General features: G+C 45.9%; 1 protein-coding gene across 1 annotated transcript; it reads right to left on the minus strand.

Moving 5' to 3' along the window:
• Positions 1-2,324: 2,324 nt before the first annotated feature.
• mn1b (meningioma 1b) lies at positions 2,325-19,301 on the minus strand (the record flags this gene model as incomplete). The annotated part of the gene is made up of 2 exons (XM_080530667.1): positions 2,325-2,536; positions 15,743-19,301. 2 exons carry the CDS (start codon positions 19,299-19,301, stop codon positions 2,325-2,327), a joined length of 3,771 nt encoding a protein of 1,256 aa, XP_080386793.1.
• Positions 19,302-19,955: the final 654 nt, after the last annotated feature.

Genomic DNA, 19,955 nt, shown 5'->3' on the forward strand with positions numbered 1-19,955 from the left:
TACACAGCGGGTGCCGGTCCCAGCAGCAAGTCCAAACACACCTGAGTAATATACAGGGACAAATGGAGATCAGCCGTGTCAGCCTGTGTGTCTCTGTGTGTGCCTGTGTGTGTGTGTGTGTGTGTGTGTGTGTGTGTGTGTGTGTGTGTGTTGTCAAGCAGGGGTGCTGCAGGCTGATCACCTAGCCCTGTTAGACAGCATTGACGTCTCCACCTCAGAGCTGGCACACTGGGGAGCTATTGATTACCATTAACCATCCATGCAGATGGCCAATAAAGAGCAGGTGAGTGAGAGAGGGCCAGGGGAGAAGGGAACAAGAGAGAAGCAGACATGGTGGGCAGAGATGAATGGGAGGGTTGATGTATCATAAGGAATACAGAGAAGATGATAGGTAAGGAGACTCAGGAAATGAAAGATTCATTTGGAATCAAACTAAACTGTCCTTACCAACTTGCACATGACGATAGATAGATGCTGGTCCATTTTCTGCTATAACTTTTGTTGCTATCTTAGGCTTAGCAACATAGCATGTTCAGACATGTGTCCGGAGGTGTGTGTCAGTCCAGAACTTCCCTAGGCACATCTGTCACTATCAATAAGGGTTCCCATGTAAACAATAAGGGTATATTGAGAGAAAATGATATGTGTATATATATATATATATATATGATAATAAGGATTATTTTGTAGATTAAAAGTAATCGAAAATGATATCAAAGAAATCGATGTGATATCATTTTGGGTTACTTTTTGGCTATCGTAATTAATAAATAGATGGGCTAAACATGGCATGGAATAAAAACTCGCAACCACCAAATCCACCATTAACGTCATATTTATTGTTATTTAGTTACTCAATAAAACATATACAGATATATACAATATGCAGGAAAACAGACGACTGCACTTTACATATTATTAAAAAAAGAAAACAAACAAGAAACTCAGTTCGTAAGTTGCCGTCACAGTCCTCCATCTATTGTTTCAGAAATTCAAATTCAACAGAAGCTTTATTTAAAGATTACAAGATTGCCTAACACACAGCAAATGTTCTCTTATTTTACATGTGCAATACCAATACTCTTTTTTTCAATTCCCTTATTAAACGGTTCTTTGTCCTCCCCTTACAGTTCTCATTGGCTGCATTGTATACCAGTGGTTGAGCCCATTCAGGAGATAGCAGGGGGCAGGAAGAGAGAGAGAGTATTAACAGGGCTTACAGAAGAATGAGGAGGTGAAGTGTCGAAGAAACGGAACATGACAGGATTCTGAATTTAATGAACCATTAAGAAGTCCTTAAACAGCAACAGTAGGCAGGAAACTGGAAACACTGAATTCAATGGAGAGGCATTGGTGGAGATACTTTTTTCTCAACCCCCCCCCCCCCCTCCATTTCTCGCTCCATTTTATTCTTCCCTCTCTACTTGGCCCCTATTTTCAGAGTCCAGGCCCATTCTAATGAGCCTGGCAGGAGGCTATCACCCCTGGCCCTAAGGAGAGACAGAGCTGGGGGGGAGACCAGGGGGAGATGACCAGGGGGAGATGACATGGGGGAGATGACCAGGGGGAGATGACCAGGGGGAGATGACATGGGGAAGATGACCAGGGGGGGAGACCAGGGGGAGATGACCAGGGGGAGATGACATGGGGGGGAGATGACATGGGGGAGATGACCAGGGGGAGATGACATGGGGGGGAGATGACATGGGGGAGATGACCAATTAGGGGATGACCAGGGGGGGATGACGTGGGGGAGATGACCAGGGCGGGACTGTGTGGGGGACTGTTGTGGTGATACAGGGATGGGGGTTTAATAAAGGAGAGCCCAAAGACTGAAAGGCTACTTTTATGTAGCTAGCAACAGAGTAAAGTCATGTAATCAAATAGACAGACTCAACACTGGTATCCCATTACAGCTAATGACATTTTTCATTTTCATTTAGTTTCTTCGTTTTTTTTTTCCGTTTTTTTTCTTTCCTCCCTTGAAATTCCTCCTGTTTTCTTCAAAATAAAACAAACAAAAGAAAAGATTGATTTGAGGTTTTCCAGATGTGGGCCCCACTGGTTAGCGCCCGAGCTGAATTGTCCAAAAGTGTTTGTGTGTGTGAGCATGGATATGTGTGTGTTTGTGTGTGTTTGAAAGTGTGTATGAGTGTGTAAATTGTCTTCTCTCCCTGAACAGGCGAGAGCCTATGCCGTCGCCTCATCACCAACACCTTTATGCCATCATCGTTGTTGTCTGTCTCTCTCTCTCTCTTTCTCCCTCTCTCTCTCTCCATCTCTCTCTGATCTTCTCTCCATCTTTCTGGTCAGCCTGGTTCTGCTCAGGTCAGAGCCGCCACGAATGTCCCGAAGCGGTTGGAGATATCAGAATGGAGGGAGCGCCAGGAGGAGACAGGGCCCCCTCGGCCCTTACTGTCCCCTAGCTCATCTGTGCAGTGGACAGACAGGCATTGCAGGTGGCTCCCCCCATTGCCGGCTCCGGGCCCCTGAGCCCCCACCCCTGCTCCAACCTTACTCTGGGACAGGTCCGACTCTAGAGAGGAAACACAAACACAGAGAGGAAAGGGTTAACAGTGTGTGCTGGCACTGAAGAAGAAAGTGGATAAATTAATTCAAATGAACACATGACACAGATAAACGTCTATAGTCAAGTTGTATTTCGATCTGGAATTAATTAAATAAAAACGGCACACATCAATCAATGAGACTAGTGCAATTTTCACATCCCACTCAAAATCTGTGCAATGAAAAGAACTCAACTATCACCCAACCTCTAATTCTGTTGGCTGGAAAAGGACACTGCCTTCTTGCCTGTGGTAACCACACAAAACACGCACACAGGCAGGCACGCACATATACACACACACACACATACACACACACACACACACACACACACACACACACACACACACACGCACACGCACACGCACACGCACACACACTCCCTGTCACCGTGCAAATCGAGAGGGCTCCTCAGTAACCTCTGGTCAAGGGGTCAAATGACTGACCTCTAACCCTGCTTGACCCAATTTACTGGTATAATGACCCTGCTGCGGTATCGACCTTGTGTCACCAGGGTGTCAAACCCCATATTAAATGGTCGCACCAAGCTTCCGGAAAATCCATACGTAGGTTTATCGAAGGTCGTATAAAAATCCCCTGTGCAATTCTACTGGGACACAAGCAACGCTGACGGGTGAGATGTACGCCTCATCCTTGTAGTAAAAAATTAGTCAGTGGAAGATTGACGAGGACAGAAAGTGCTAGGCTAAACTATACGTAAAAGCACAGCGTCACGCGTCATCTGCCACGATATAGACCTGCTGCAGCATACTGAGAGAGCAGAGATGGGGTAGAAAGAAAGAGAAAAAAAACAGAAGAGGAAGAGGTGTAGAGGGAGGAAAAAGGGATAGAGCGGAGGTAGGTCGGACACTGATTTCACTCAATCCCGTAAGCGTTACTTTTGACTCCATCATGGCATCACCCGTTTTAGGTGTGCCTCCGAGCACGCTCTGAGCACTCTCAAAGGGAGTGTGTGAACATGGTTGGATCCCCAGTATGAAATCAAGCAAGTTATTACCCTCTCTCCTCAACCCACAAAACCCAGAACAGCTGTGTTCATCAGGTGACTGGTAAAAGCCCCCCCCCACCACACACACACACACACACACACTACGCTGTTATCGACTAGGCATAGAGGGTTCTGAGACAGGGCCTGGGTCTGTGGAGGCAGTGGGAAAACAGTTCAGTCTTGCTGAGGCGCATGTGTCGAGACAGGAGAGACGACAACACACGCTCTGGACCGAGGGGCTGGAGATCACAAAACCTCTCGGCTGCTCAGCCCACCTCGCTGTTCAACAAAGTGACAAGAGAGAGAGAGAGAGAGAGGGAAAAAAAGACGAAAACACTACTGTGACCTCAAATCCCCAGCCTGTGTGTCACATTCTCCTTTTAGCTGTTCTCTCTGCTCCCAAACTCCCTCTCATTTTTGTTTCTCTCAGTATATCTTTGGTTGTCCCTCCCTCCCTTTGCTTCTCTGGAGCAGCTATGACACAATGTTAACAAAACCCAGCCAGGAAAGCAAGGCCAGGGCAGGCCAAGCAGCCAGGACAGGGAGGACAGGCAGGGAGGACAGGCAGGGAGGGAGGGAGGGGAGGCAGGGAGGGAGGGGAGGCAGGGAGGGAGGGAGGGAGGCAGGGAGTGCAGCAGGCAGGGAGGGAGGGAGGCAGGGAGAGAGGCAGTGAGACAGGGAGGGAGGGAGGGAGAGAGGCAGTGAGACAGGGAGGGAGGGAGGGAGGGAGAGAGGCAGTGAGGCAGGGAGGGAGGGAGAGAGGAGGCAGCCTTGCCCCCCAGCCTGTCTGGGCTGCGACCACTGGAATGGAAAAGCGGAGGGATTTGGTAAAAGGTCAGGCAGCCAAGCCTCCTGCTGCTCCCAGTCTCTCTCTCCCTCCCCACAAAGCGCCCAAGGACTGAAGACAGAGAGGCGGTGGGGGAGAGAAGGGGAAGGGAGAGGGGGAGGGAGGTGTGGGGATTAGTGATGGTGGTGGCAAGGGCCAGCATTTGCCAGAGGGTCTAGTCATACACCTCTGCATGGCAGACCCCCACCCGGGGTGAGCCCGTACCATAGCCCCCCTGCCTGTACCTCCCCCTATCCCCCACTCCCACCCCAGACCCAGCACCATGCCCTCCAGCACCCGCTGGCAGTCCATGGTAGCTGGGCACAGCAGGGTCCGCACCGGCCTGGATAGGCAGCCAAGCGTTCCCCTGGTTCACTGCTGACACACAGCAATCTGACAACACAGCCACAAAACACACCGCCAACCACCGCCACCGTTGCCACTGCCATATCCACACCAGCCCTCAGCTGCTGCTGCTGCTGCTCCACACGCACACGCACACACACACACACGCACACACACACACACGCACACACACGCACACACACACACACACACACACACACACACACACGCACACACACACGCACGCACACACGCACACACAGCCCCCAGCCTCATATGCAAGGACAAGGACTGTAAACATGCAGTCAAAGCAAGCACACATATGTACACATAGGCCTTGTTAACATGCATGCATGCACACACACACACACACACACACACACACAGTCCCAGAACCCTGTTCAGACATGAGGTCATCTGACACGTTACACTAACATGTTACTGACATTTCTCAACAACAACAAAAAGATTTTAAATGTTAGCAATGATGTCTGCTCCTAAAAAACATCTCACATAAAGAATATTTGCCACAGTGCAAAAAAAACTAAATTTTCCTTCAAATGTTTTGCATAATGCATAGCAAATCATTACTAGTGGAAAATGCAGTCCATAATTATCAATAAAATATTGTAAACCTATCACTTATGGAGTAAGCAACACACTTGACCAACCCATTGGATTATAAAACCTGGCATTCACTGAATATTCTCTAGGTAAACCCCTGTAAACCCCTGGGCGCTGAAGATATGGGATTTTTGTGGAAAATCTACACGCTACACTTAAATGTTAAGCATTATCCATGGCAGCATATTTGTTCAAAAGTGGAAACGGCGGTGTGAAATTCTACATCACACAGGCCTAAATCCCAAATCACCGTGACATTTTACAAGCTGTGGAATCTTTTTTCAATAAAAAAATCTTGTTAAGGCTGTTCAATGACTCGCATTATGTTGCCGGCGTATAATTCATATCCACAGTAATATCTCAATGATAGGCTATTCATTTTGAGGGAGAGAATGTTTAGCATCAACAAACAGGGGATACCTAATATAGACGGAAACAATAATACCACAACCAGCTAAGCTGAACCACAAATACACTTAAATAACCTTAACCATGTTACAGTCAGAAAACATTACCATTATAATGTGTAGTGTAAATGCTCAATTTAATGTAATACAGCTCTCTATCTACAGCTGTCTGTCTATGTGTGCGCACGTGCGCACACACACACACACACACACACACACACACACACACACACACACACACACAGGCTTATTGGCTTGTAGAGCCATGGCACAGACACACAGCCAGTGACGATTTACAGAGAAGAACAGGGCTTCTCACTAGCGTGCCGTGACGAGAACACGCGCAACACACTGTTCCATTTCTCTGGGTGACACCAATGTGTCTCCAAACTGACGGGCTGACACAAGTCTACATGTCAAACCATACATTCCCAACACACTCACTAAACTATTGCAGGGATGAAAATACACAAACTTACTGTGTATTAATTAGCACAAAACAGTAACACCCAACAGTAATCGTTAATGATGATTCATATGATTGATATCATCATTATCAGTATCAAGTATGTGTTGTAAAATGTTCAATGTTCAATGATGTTCAATGTGCACAGGATGTGTGACCTAGTGTAGGTGTATGCATTGTAAAGAGTGTGAGTGTGTCACATTATGTGTGTGAAAGAGTATTGGCAGTATTCCTCTACTGATCTCCTTTTCAAAGCCAGGTTCACAGAGCCGTCACATTGATTTCTCAGGCCCCGGAATCCCATGCGCCGGCCCTCTGCCTTTTCTATCCCCAGCTATACTTCCATGACGACACTTCACCTTTAACCCCCAAGTTCCCTGGGGCTCGACCCCTTCCACACTGAACACAAACCAGGCCAATCAGCCTTCTCTGGTCTCTGACAAAAAAATGCCCAAAGGCCTCTGCTTCTATGAGGGTATGTGACTTCAGGTCAGATTCCTTTAGCATAACTACCACTAAGGCCTTCTGTGAAAATTCTGGTGTCTGTGAACACAATGCACAGAATATAATGCACGTTTTTTTTACAATAAGAGGAGTGAAGGTGAAGAAATCAGTATATAAAAACGGTTTCCTCTCAAAACACTACTCAAGATTTGGTGCTTTTGGTCCCCGGCAATTTTCCAAAACGGTCGCTATAGGCCTGTGCCCTGAGGCCTTGGGACTGCTGGGCCGAGCACAGGACCGCCTGGCTCTGAAGACTGAATGCAAGGCTTCCTAGTGTTATCACATAGATAAATAATGACTAAAACACTCAAGATCATTTAGTTTTGGGTCTCTAACAAGGTGCAGGGGTGACTTGAGTGAATGCCTGTGTGTAAGGAATACAGGCAGAAAACAGAGGTATGATCCCATGTATCCGTGGCTGGCCTCAGGGTTAGTGGTTGGGGAGGGATGTAGGGCCTGGGAGGCCCCCTGCGACCCCCACTCCACCCTACTGCCACAGAGTGACCTTTCCCTCAGAACTGGGAGGATATGTAAGGGGGGAGGGGGCACATTTCTCAAGCAAGGGTACAGGGGTTATTTTGGTTTGAATTTCCTCTCTGTTCCTGCAACAAGGAGGAAAAAAACTTGCCTAGACAGGCATTGCCCCCGTCGCTCCTAACCTCCTCTCTAGAACAACCCCTCCCATCTCCACATACATACACACGCACAGACACTCACACTCACACTCTCACACACACACACACACACACACACACACACACACACACACCTCCCCCTCAGGCCGCAAGACGCACTTAGGAAACTAGACACAAATCGGAACACGGGAAGTGATTTAGTACCTCCTGCATAAATCAAAAGCATGTCCAGGACCTGTCCCCCATGTCATCCAAGTAGGTGACATATTGATCTACTTTGCTCTCACTATTTTGTTTCAGACCTGAACTACACACTATGTTTATGTATTTTCATTCCCATTTGGAAACCCAAACCTCTCATGAAAACACTGGGAATTTAGGGATTAAGAGCATCTGTGAGGGAGGGGCTAGAAGAGGGGGGGGGGGGTCTACAACCTTCAGTTTGGACAGACAGATGATCCATATAGAAGTCATTTTGAAGAAAGTCTCAGTTTCATTTTAATGTATGCAAGTTATTATTATGATTAATATTAACGGTTTATAATTTGAAACAAAATTCAGAGAGTTGACTGAATAAACAGTTCTCATAAATTGCCATTAATTTAAATATCTAGCCTAACATCTAACTCACAAATAAACATTGGTCTTACACAACAAATCCATTTTTCTAAATAATACACTGCCACTAAAAATACCAATTTGTAGATGGCACTAAAAATAAGTGCATAAAAACAGCATCTGGAATTATCAGTATGTTATAAATAACAAGTGATAGTTCTGTGTGGTGACAGGAGTTTGATTGTTGTGACATCTCAGATGTGTAGTATCAAATATGTAACTATTATCTCTAAAATCTTAATATCTAAACTGACCCAAAAAGCTAAATATATGCGGATGGGGATGAAGAGGAGTCCAGGAGAATGGGACCGGGAGAAAATGAAAGATTTCAGTTCTCTCTTACAGTGATGCAAATGACAGCCATTGCCATCCAGTACGCCTCAAGAGCGAAACCTCAGATGTTCACTGAAAAAAAGAAAACTTCTCTCTCGCTTTCTCTATCACTCCATCACTCTCTCCATCTCTCTCCCAGGAGTAACAGCTCTAGTGTCATAACTCATTTGTCAATTTTTCAATACAACTTAAAGGCGACTGATGACTACCTGTACGGCAAATAGCATAACTGCTTCTGGCGGCATGACAACACCTTTACACACACACACACACACACACACACACACACACACACACACACACACACACACACACACACACACACACACACACACACACACACACACACACACACACACACACACACACACACACACACACACACACACACACACACACACACACACACACACACACACACACACACACACACACACACACACACACACACACACACACACACACACACACACACACACACACACACACACACACACACACACACACACACACACACACACACACACACACACACACACACACACACACACACACACACACACACACACACACACACACACACACACACACACACACACACACACACACACACACACACACACACACACACACACACACACACACACACACACACACACACACACACACACACACACACACACACACACACACACACACACACACACACACACACACACACACACACACACACACACACACACACACACACACACACACACACACACACACACACACACACACACACACACACACACACACACACACACAGCAGCTGGGAAGAGTGGTGTGAAGCCTATTTTATTAGGCTAATAAATACACATTGCATTTCTCATTCTTATTTAAAAACACAATTCTAGTATCTTCTTACTTCGTAGCTTTGTAGTTTGTAGCTACGTGAATGCAAAAATGTTTAATTTTCAGGGGACTCACAGTAATCCTCCATGCCTTGTTTTTGCCTTTCCCAGCCTCTCTGGGCAAAGGCTTATTAAAATCTTGGACATTAGGAAACGTGTCACGGAGGCTTCAGAGCCCCCACTACCCGCCCGGCCCACCCCCCATTCCTTGCGTCTCCCAGACAAACTCAGCCTTCCATTCCACGCTCCATCCGAGGGGAATATGCACCACACGCTGAGACAAGTTTTATTTTATTTCAGCGCTCTTCTCCAGGGAAAACAAAACACCGGATGAGCTGGTATTTTGAAGAGTCAGAAATCTAGCAAGCAAAAGGCCTGACACCTTTGTTCATCCTTTTCTCTCTCTACATCAGACAACCTCATTTTAATATGCCTTCCTTGACTGTCACTAGTGTTAAATATAATATTTCTTTAGAGCCCAAGCTTACAGTATATACAGGCACAAACAAACAAGCAAGTGAAGCAAATACAAAATATTCAAACTACATTTTACACACTTGAAACTACAGACAAAAACCATGAAAAGGTATTTTTTGAGCTGCAGTATTTACAAGATGGGTAAAGACTACACCGCTACACTATGCTTCTCTAATACTTTAAGATTTCCAACTCACTCAGTAAGTGCAGTATTCAAGACACCTGAGCAGCGGTCTGAAACCAAAAGCCTCGGACAGAGTCTAAATAACTCACACATTATGTCTGCTGCTGACAAACCCACACTATCATGTTTCCAAGTGTACAAACCCTGTCCTTCATCATGCCACATACACGCGCACACACACACACACACACACACACACACACACACACACACACACACACACACACACACACACACACACACACATTATGAAGAGACAAAGAAAATAATATTCATTTAAAACAGTTTGCTGTACAATGTCTTATGCCCAAGACAGACACATATTTCACTATTGTCTTTGCTAGCCTCTAAGGATTTGTCAATAACCAAGTCAACTCACAGGAGGTGCCCGGGGATAAATTGGTACTTTTGGCAACAATATTACCAGGGCTAATTGCTATGATTATGATAATGATTATTATTACTGCAGTATAGGAGCGTGCAAAAGGCGCGCTGGGTGTGTATTTTGAGGAAGTCAATACGGAACACCTTGTAATGACGGAACACGGGCCGCCCCAAGCTGTTTTCCTCATTCAAGCAAATGTCAATCACATCAATTGTTTTTGCTTTGAGAAAAGAAAAGGCGGAAACAAAAATTACTCGGTGAAAATGACTGTGATTTGTGAGTTGTCGCCAGAGTGAAATGTCAATACAAAAGTACGATTTTAATAGATCAATAGAGGTGGGAAAGGGGGGTGGTCTCACAGGGGGGTGATCTCACAGGGCTCTCAGATTCTCTCAGTAGCATCTTCGGGTATGGTAGCATGTCAATACACCTGTTGCATTAGATGATATTGCCTCCTAATCAGGGTGTCTAAGTATGACCCCCCTCTATGCAATGCTTTCACGTCTGTCAAAAACAAGCTAGTACCAGGTCAACCAACCAAGTTCCCCCTACTTAAAACCCCTTATAACTACTCTATAAAAGTCATTTACTTTCAACTCTCTGAGATGAGAAATGAGATGAGAAATCACCCCATAGTGTGTAACTAAGTGATAACACTGTAAGAAATAAAAGCCAACACAACTGACGACAGAACAGTGAAAAATAAAAATAAAACCAACTGAATCATTTCCTATGGCATCAAGTCGCCTGTTATCAAGAGTGTGCACGTCTATCAAAATAAACGGTCAAATCCTGGGTAAGATGTAAAAAAAAAAATGCAATTCAATTAAAAGAAAGACGAAAAGAGAACCCGCGGATAAGAGAGAGGGGGAGAGAAAAATATGGAAATGGTGGTAAAAAAATAATAATAATCACTCGTGAATGTATTTTCACTCGTACTGTATTTTCAGACAAAACTGACAACAAAGTAACAGTGTCTCTTACCGATACCGTTGCTGTAGAGCTGCCCTCACTGACCGACCTCAGGGCGTATTCAGGCCCTCTGTAGTTAAGGTTCTACAGGGCCCATACCTGCACCACACATTACCGTGCTTCAGTCAGTGAATAGCTTCAGCTGCATGGTATCACAGACAGGCTAAGCCGAGTATGGCCATTATTGCAGCACATAGCGCTCTAAACAGGCACAGAGGGACCTCATACAGGGAGAGCTGTGACACACTGGGTGAAATGAAATCAACCCAGAAAATATAGTTTAGGCATTTCCCCCCACAAGCAAAAACTCCCCACAGACGGTATTTGTACATGTACATTATAAAAGCCAATGACGGTATTAAGCACGAATCGCATCAAACGTCCCATTCTCATGAAAGTCTTATTCCTATGGTAACATGGCCATGTAATGGTGTCACCACACTGTCTTCCTGGCCTGGACATATCACCCATACATCACCTGTAGTCCCTTAAACCCAAACATCCCTGACCACAGCTCTCTCCCCTTTATCCCAATGCCACTACCACTCATATCCCCTCTATAGACACACAAAGGCCCATTGCCAAATGCCACTGCAACATCCCCCTCCCCAAATACACACAGGCCCATAACCCACCTGTCTCAATTGGGCAGTTAAACCTAACTTCCCGTAAAACACTGAGTGCAGTCTATAAAGTGCCCAATTAACACAATCACTCAAGACTCCCACTATTAAATCTGCTCCATGGGTCTCAGAACATAGACCCCCCCCCTACCAAGTTGTATAACAGCATAGTGGATATAAGAATGGGTTATAAGGGAGAGGTACCAGGAGGACACTGTAACGTGGACTACAAAAGACATCCATACACGATACCTACGTAGATGTCACATGATCACCTCTCCACATTTGGTGAAGTTGATTGAATCGGGAAAGAAACTCCATTGCAATACAAAACAGCCATAATAAAGAGCATCTGCCCAAAGTAAAATCTCATAGTGGTCCTCTGTGGTTCAGTTGGTAGAGCATGTCGCTAACAACGCTTAGGTTGTGGGTTTGATTCCCGCAGGGACCGTATATACCGAAAAATGTATGCACTCACTGTAATGTAAGTTGCTTTGGATAAAAGTGTCAGCTAAATGGCATTATTATATTATTTAAATATACAAGTACTGAGTTGTTATGTTGATTTAATTAATAGCCTATTATTACATTATTATTCATAATATGTATTATTATTGTTATTTTATATTCTAGAAATATTGTTGTCACTATTGTCGTTGTTGTTGTTGTTGTTATCATATTCCCACTACTACTATTATTTTCTTAACATTCACTATTATCATCATTCATATTATTACACTATCATAATACATAATTGATTAACTTGAATAGAAATACAAATCTATAAAACTGTCATTGTAAGATAACTTGGGAAGGCTATAGGGGCATCCATGTCAATGTTATTCTGATAACCACCTGGACTTTGGCTAATTTTAAAGACATAGAGACCAACACCTGTGCCTGAAACCACTAAGGCCTTCGTAGACATTGAGAAACGAAAACATACATATGTCCATCAATCTATTTTGTAATGTTTCCCTGGGCACTATCTGTATGTGATATGTGCGGACATAGCCTAATACTTCCATGACACGGCGTGAGGAACGTGTATCCGATAGTCCTATAGCCTTCGTTTCACAAAAATATATCCTACTCGTTTCAACTTCTAAAAGTTATACAACTCACCGGAAATGTAACTGTTTTTTTAAATGTCCCAAAACATATGCCTTTGCATAACTGTGGGGTTTTCATCTAGGCCTATACAAGGGGCCTAATATAAACAGGCTTGGTGTGATGTTTGCTGGAAACTGAAACCTGAAGGCCCTATCTGAAATTTAGTGCTTATTAATTGAGTGGATAGAATTTGGCGCGTTTCTGCGAAAAGCATCCGATTCAATCTCAAAACCCACCAAACACACTTCCTTTTTCATCTTTGCCGTCTGCAGCACTCAAATGAGAAAACTGTCAAGAGCGGTGATTTGTGCTAACTAGCTATCGATCGCACCCGAACGGCATGCGTTTTGTGCTTGCAGGGAGGGGGATTGAAGGGAGGAGAGAGGAGAAATGTGCGGAGACAGTGCAAGGGAGAGAGTAGACAAATACCATAGCAAAATTGAAGTGACCGAGAAGGAGCCATGTTGCTGTGCATTTGATGTGGAATATTAAGTAGGGCATTCTGTATCAGACAAATGTAAGTCTTGAAAAAAAAATGAACCAATGAGAAAGCGATATAGAATGAATGTGGGTAGTCTGGCTGACTGCTATGCCTCTTAAACAATGCGCCTTGACTCTGGATTCCGTGCTCTGCGCCCCCTCCCCTCTCTGCTCCCGCAGTTAGCCAGAACAAAGGGACACTGAATATGCGCTGGGGGCTACCTATTCACGTGAGAGAAGGCGTTTCGGTGGCTCGTCTCCGGCCGTGGCGATTCAATTATGCGCGTCTCACCGCGACCCAACGCCTTTTGCAGCAATTGACTACCATTTCTGTCTATAGCTTTTGTAATATCAAGAGACACAGAGAGAGAGGCAGAGAGAGAGAGAGAGAGAGAGAGAGAGAGAGAGAGAGAGAGAGAGAGAGAGAGAGAGAGAGAGAGAGAGAGAGAGAGAGAGCGAGAGAGAGCGAGAGAGAGCGAGCGAGAGAGAGAGAGAGAGAGAGAACGCCTCTCAAGAAATGCAAGAAATAAGGGAACACAAGGCTACAATTTCATTAAACATTTTGAAAGGTCTATCTATTCAAAATATAATAATAAATAAGTATTATTTTAACAAATGTTGGTATTGTTTGATGAGCAGTCACCACAGCAAAGTTTCTTTAGTTTAGGGATGAACTTTATGACAATAGCCGACAATAATATCAGACTCAAGCTTTAATATAAGAAGAGGTTACTAACAATAGTAATAATATAAACAATTATTGTTTGCCTATTATTATTATTATTATTAGTAGTAGTAGTATATGTATCATTGTTGTTGTTGTTATTCATATTAATATTATTATTATTACTACTACTACACGTCTCCCTCTGTCAGAATATATTACCAACACTTTCGCTCATGACCAAGAACACGCAAAACGTCTATAGGCCTACAACCGGGAATGGGTTAATGTGTTGTTTCATATCAAATGTGGATTTTAACTGTTTTCATCGCTGATGTAAAATTGAGTCACTAACACCAAAATTGTAAAATTGTTAAAAATAATAATATATATATTTTAAAAAACACACAAAAAAAACATTAGTATCTGATGTCCACCTTCGTTTAGGCTTACCTGTTAATTATAACATTTCATTACTCGTCTTCCTATTATAATGATTATATTATTAGCATGTAATTGTTATTATAATTAATCTTATTATGTATAATATTAATAGCAATAATTAATGAATTAATAATTTGTGCAAATAGTTTTTAAGTTACATTTGGAGATGGATGCAGACCTCCAACTGCCATGACACATTGTCTATTGTTTTGGGAAACTAAATATTATAAATAAAAGCTGAAATGGACTTTAGTTTTGCCATGTGCTTTCCAAACCTCTCCGATCTAAAAAATCTAACCACTCTCCACTCCGTATTATCCGGTGGTAGTAATAACAAAAACAAACAGATATAAAGAGAACTAAGGGAAACCCCGCAGCGAAAACGCATCTCCTCAAAAACCTATTAATCTTCTTAGTGTCGTTGTTCACCCTGAAAACCGAGATAAAGAACCACAGGAAATGTTTACTTTTCTCGGGCTGTTCGTCTGAAGTTGCTTCAAGAATCCATAAAACTCACCATAAGAAGAAACAAAGTAAGGACTTTCAAGCATAAACATGCCAAATACTGTAAATGTCGACAAAACATTTTCCTGATCCTTATCACAATTACATTTTAATTGTTTAATTTAGCGGATAGTATTGGCTTCGTCCAACAAACAAAGCACAAGTAAAATTCGGAAAATGGATTTTTCCTTTCTAAACATTTTGAATTTGATTGAATAGATTCCACAGTCTTCTAAAACTATGTGAACATATAGCATTTCAATACACACGATTGGAAGTTAACAAACCACCCCTTGTTCTACAATTCTCCGCTCACCGTCAGTGGAGAAGGGATCTTTTGCGTGTCCCCATTCAAATATGTTTTTCCTATCGTCCATACTTTTAAAAAATGTTGGACACAACCACAATTCAAGAAACTATATTAAGACCTTGCTGACTACTATTAGTCCAGTTTTCATACAATTTCTGCTCATGATATGAAACATCCCTATGTGCTGAAAAATAAGCATGAGTTGAGATTGCATCAGAGAGCGTGAGACAGAGAGCGTGAGACAGAGAGAGAGAGAGAGAGAGAGAGAGAGAGAGATACAGAGAGACAGAGAGAAATCTAGCAAAAATCACAAACTGCAAGTTTACCCATATGATTGTACATCTTATTCAATTACCTTCTTTGTTGTTATTCTGGCTCTTTGTTTTTTCCCAGTGTGCCATGGCCTTGTCATCCTCTGGCCCATCCATCATGGCCTTGTCGCTGGGCACGTACCAGGTGGCGTGCTGCTCTGCCATGAGGGTGTCAAGGTCAATAGTGCCCATTGAGCCCTTCCCAGCATCCGGGCTGCAGCTTGCCAGCTCATTGTCACCGTTCTGAGAGGGACAGTCACCACTCTTTTTGCCATTCTTCATGGCCAGAGGTTGGTCCTCTGAGATGCTGAATTGCTGCCGTTGTAACTGAATCTGAGCCTGCAGTATCTCCAGAGGATGTATGTCATCCTGGCCAGAGGTGCTTGATGGGGTGCGTACCTGCTCCATCCCAGGTGTGCCTGGGTGACCAACTCCGTTGCCCCCTGCGCCCCCACCAGCACCCAGTCCATAGCTGTCTGGTGTCGAGGTAGTGTGATTAGTGATGCCCATGGTAAGGGGCTTCTGTCCATTCATCAGCCCGTGTTCACCCCTCTGCAACTTGGGTGAGCCGGTTATCAGCGGGCTGCGGCTGGGCTTCGAGGCAGGGGCACCCCCTGCGTCTGAGCTAGAGGACACTTCATCCTCATTGCCATAGTGCGTGCTGACATCATCAGGGAAGTCCACACGCGGTGAGCTACTGTTAGACTTGGTGACACTCTGAATCCCACTGTCCAGAGAAGACATCAGGTCTGCCTGATCCCCCAACATCAGGTCACCTCCCTTTCCCCAGGAAGGGGAAGGGAGGGGTTTCTCATGGGGTGTTCCCCCACCCCTCTCCCCAACGCCAGCTGAAGGGGCTTGCTGGCCTGGACTTACAACAGGGTTACCGCTGTCAGAGGAAAAAAAAACACCAGGGCTCACATGGCCGCTGTCCCTTTTTCTCCTCCCTCTCCCTCTCCCATTCCCTGTTGCTGCTTTCCCCTCATTGCATGGGGTAGCGTCCATGTTGTAATTTGGGGAGAGGGCACTGGCTTCCCCCTGCACCGTCTGGTTTTGACCTGCAGGCTTAATGTTGCTATTCCCGGTGCCAGGCATCTGGCTGTTCTGGGAAGTGCCGCTCTGAAAATATTCAGGACCAGCACTGCCAGTCCCGTTAGCTGTGCTGCTATTAATGTCCTGCTCTGTCTGACTCAGTTTTCGCTTGCCCTCATTTTGGTTCTTCTTGTTGAACGTTACGTTTAGGTTGGGGGCCCCTAGGCTGGCGATCATGTTCTGGCAGGCCGTAGATAGTGCCGCTAGGCAGCTTTGCCCAAAAACATTGTCTTTAGTGCTGGTTTTGCTAAAGTTCCCCAAGGAAAGAGCCCCAAGCTTACTCACTGAGGACCGCTGGCCTGGGGGAAACTCAGACTGAGAGGGGTAGTTCCCTGGAGAGGTGTTTACCCCCTGGGGATTGCTATGGGGTGCCCCCTGACGGTTAGCCCCTCCATAAGGAAACGTTGGTTGAGCTCCCATGGGAGGTGCGGGGAAGTCGGCTGGCCGCCTCTCTGCTGGTGCGTTGGGGTGTCCTACCCCGGCTCCAGGGGACTGCATCTGCGAGAGGTTGCCCATGTTGCCACCGAACTGCGAGTGCATGCCAGGGGAATGGAGGGCCTGTACATGCCCGTCTCCAGGTATCCGCATTGGCTCCTGCATGCCCATCCCATTCATCCCCGGCCTGAACATCATACCAGCTCCATTTTGCTGTAGCCCCATTTCATGGGCCCCTGCCTCCCCACGCCGTGACATTATCTCTCCTGGTGGGTGGGACCCGGGGAACCAGGCATTCTCCTGAGTTATATGAGGGTTTTGCCCCTCAAAGTTGGGCATCCTGCCCCCATTCTCCCTGTCAAAGTTGGGCTGGGGCATGCTACCCACTGGGCCTCCATGAACCATAGGGCCCTGAGGGACGTCGCCGTGGTGACCCAGCTGCTGCAGACTGGGCTGCCTCATTCTCTGCTGCTGGTTCCGAGAGGCCATCTGCTTGATCATCATGGCTGCATTCTGTCGCTGCTGCAGAGACTGTTGTTCAGGCCCCGCATGCTGAAGTGGACCTGGGGGGAAACCGTCTGTTACAGGTGGGTTGAACTCACCCGGTAGACCAGGGTAGGCTGAAGGAGAGAGGTGGTTTTCCAAGCCCTGTGCATTGTGCATGCCACTACCCCATGTACCACAACCCTCCCCGCCATGTGTGTTTGGGAACTCAAATCTTGGCCTTTTAGCCATGTTCATATAAGGAGAGTCAAAGTGTTGCAGCCTCTGATTCGGAGGTTGTTGGGCAGAGGGAGGGGGAGCTGGCTGTTGCATATTAAACATGGGGTCCCCGTAGGGGTGTAGACCCCTATTTTCCAGTCTGTGAATAGGATATTCAAACTGGTTATGTTGTCCAGGCATCATGACCCCACCATCCAGCATGTTGGGGTTGGAGGATCCCGGCTCAGACTGAGGGGGCCGGGGGAGGCCAGGGGGACATGAGTTCTGTCGTGCTATCAAGCCAGCCTGTTGTTGCTGCTGCATGAGGGGATGTCTAGCATTGACCCCCGGCTCCATTCCCACAGGCATCTTTCGGCCATTCCCAAACCGTTCAAAAAACACTCCATGCTGTGGGGGTGGCTGTGGCTGCTGGGGCTGTGGGGGAGGCTGCCCTTTGGAGATACCCTGCATACCAGGAGTCCGAGCCATGGCAGGGTTTCCAGGGAAACTCCCACCTGCCACCTGCCTTCCAGCCCCAAAGTGAGGCTGTTGAGACTCTGATTCGGAGGGGGAAAATACAGGTACATCAAAATGTCCAGATGGAGGCTCACTAGGGAAATTGTACTCTAATCCCTCCACAGCAGCCTGATTGGGAATCCGCCGAGGCTCTAGACCATGGGTCTCAGAGGAGGAAGAGGAGGAGGAGGGCAGGCCATGGAAGGATGCTGCCCTATTGGGTGACTGGTCCAGGGGTAGACAGGGGGCAGGGACAGCGTGGTTGCCGCTAGGGGGGCCGTGGTGCTGGAAGTCAGGCATATTGCCAGATCTCTGCTGCTGCTGGGAGAAGCCATCCCCTGCCTGGCCCTCAGTGAGCTGCTCAAAGCCCTCTCCAAAGGCCTGCTGGGGCCCCATGCCACTGTTGTTGTAGCCCATCAGCCTGCCACCATGCAGGCAGGACGACCCTGGGTCAGGGCCTCCGAAGCTCCCACTGAAGTGAGGGTGGTGTTGATGGGGATGAGATTGGTGCCCATGGGGATGGCCTTGATGAGGTTGCTGGTTGTTGAAAAATCCATGCATGGGTGCTTGCTGCTGTGGCGGCTGCTGCTGTTGTAGTCCGGCGCCTGCATGCATGTCCGAGTGGCCCCGCGGGTGAAAGCCACCATATTGCTCCCCGTTCATGTTCATATTGAGTCCGAGCATCGGAGGCTCGTTTAAAGGGCCCATGCCCGGCTCCACAGCTCCAGGCGGGCCTCCGGCAAGAAAGCCGGGGCTTTTGTAATGGGAGCTCATGTTCAGTCTTGGCTGGTTTATGTTTCTCTCTGCTTGGCCAGGGTTTCTATTAATCTGGGAACCGAACTGCTCCAGCCCAAACATACTTCCCCGCTATCAATCCCACATGACAGCCAGCTCGCCTGGCATCGGCAGTCTGCTTTAGTCTGTTTTTCCGTCAAAAAAAAATCGAATAGATATGTTTCGAGAAACCTCAATAGGCCAGATATTCGTGTATCTTAAAAAGTGTTCTGATATCAAAAGTATTCAATGAATTTCTCTAGTCACTCACCCAATACGATCTTATAGTGTTTTCCAATCACCTTAGAGTCGTGGCGAAAATAAAAGGATAGATATGCTATGTCCAACGAAGCAAGCAAGTGTCATTATTCGTCCCCGTGTAGGCTATTATACAGGTGGTTGGTTGTATATATTCCTTTAATTTACAAATAATAATAATACAAAAATAAAAAAGTCACTTCGAGGCTATTGCGCGTGACTTCAATGCCATATAATCCAAAGTTTTTACGCACATTTCTTCTTTGCAAACTTGAGAAAACCCGTTCCCTAATATATGGTGACACGGATCATAAGGTTCATCAACATTTAAATGAACATTGGGTCGATCTATTTTCCTCTTCTAATTCATTATTCCAGTTCGTTGTCAAATGTCCCAGGACGACCAGTTTCGGGTGTCTGTTGGAGATCCCATTCTTGAGAGGTAAATCCGCTGGGAAACCTTTGCACAAATAAAAATAA

The sequence above is a fragment of the Nansenia antarctica genome (genome assembly GCF_963989245.1).
Source record: "Nansenia antarctica genome assembly, chromosome: 5".
Classification (NCBI taxonomy): Eukaryota; Metazoa; Chordata; class Actinopteri; order Argentiniformes; family Microstomatidae; genus Nansenia; species Nansenia antarctica.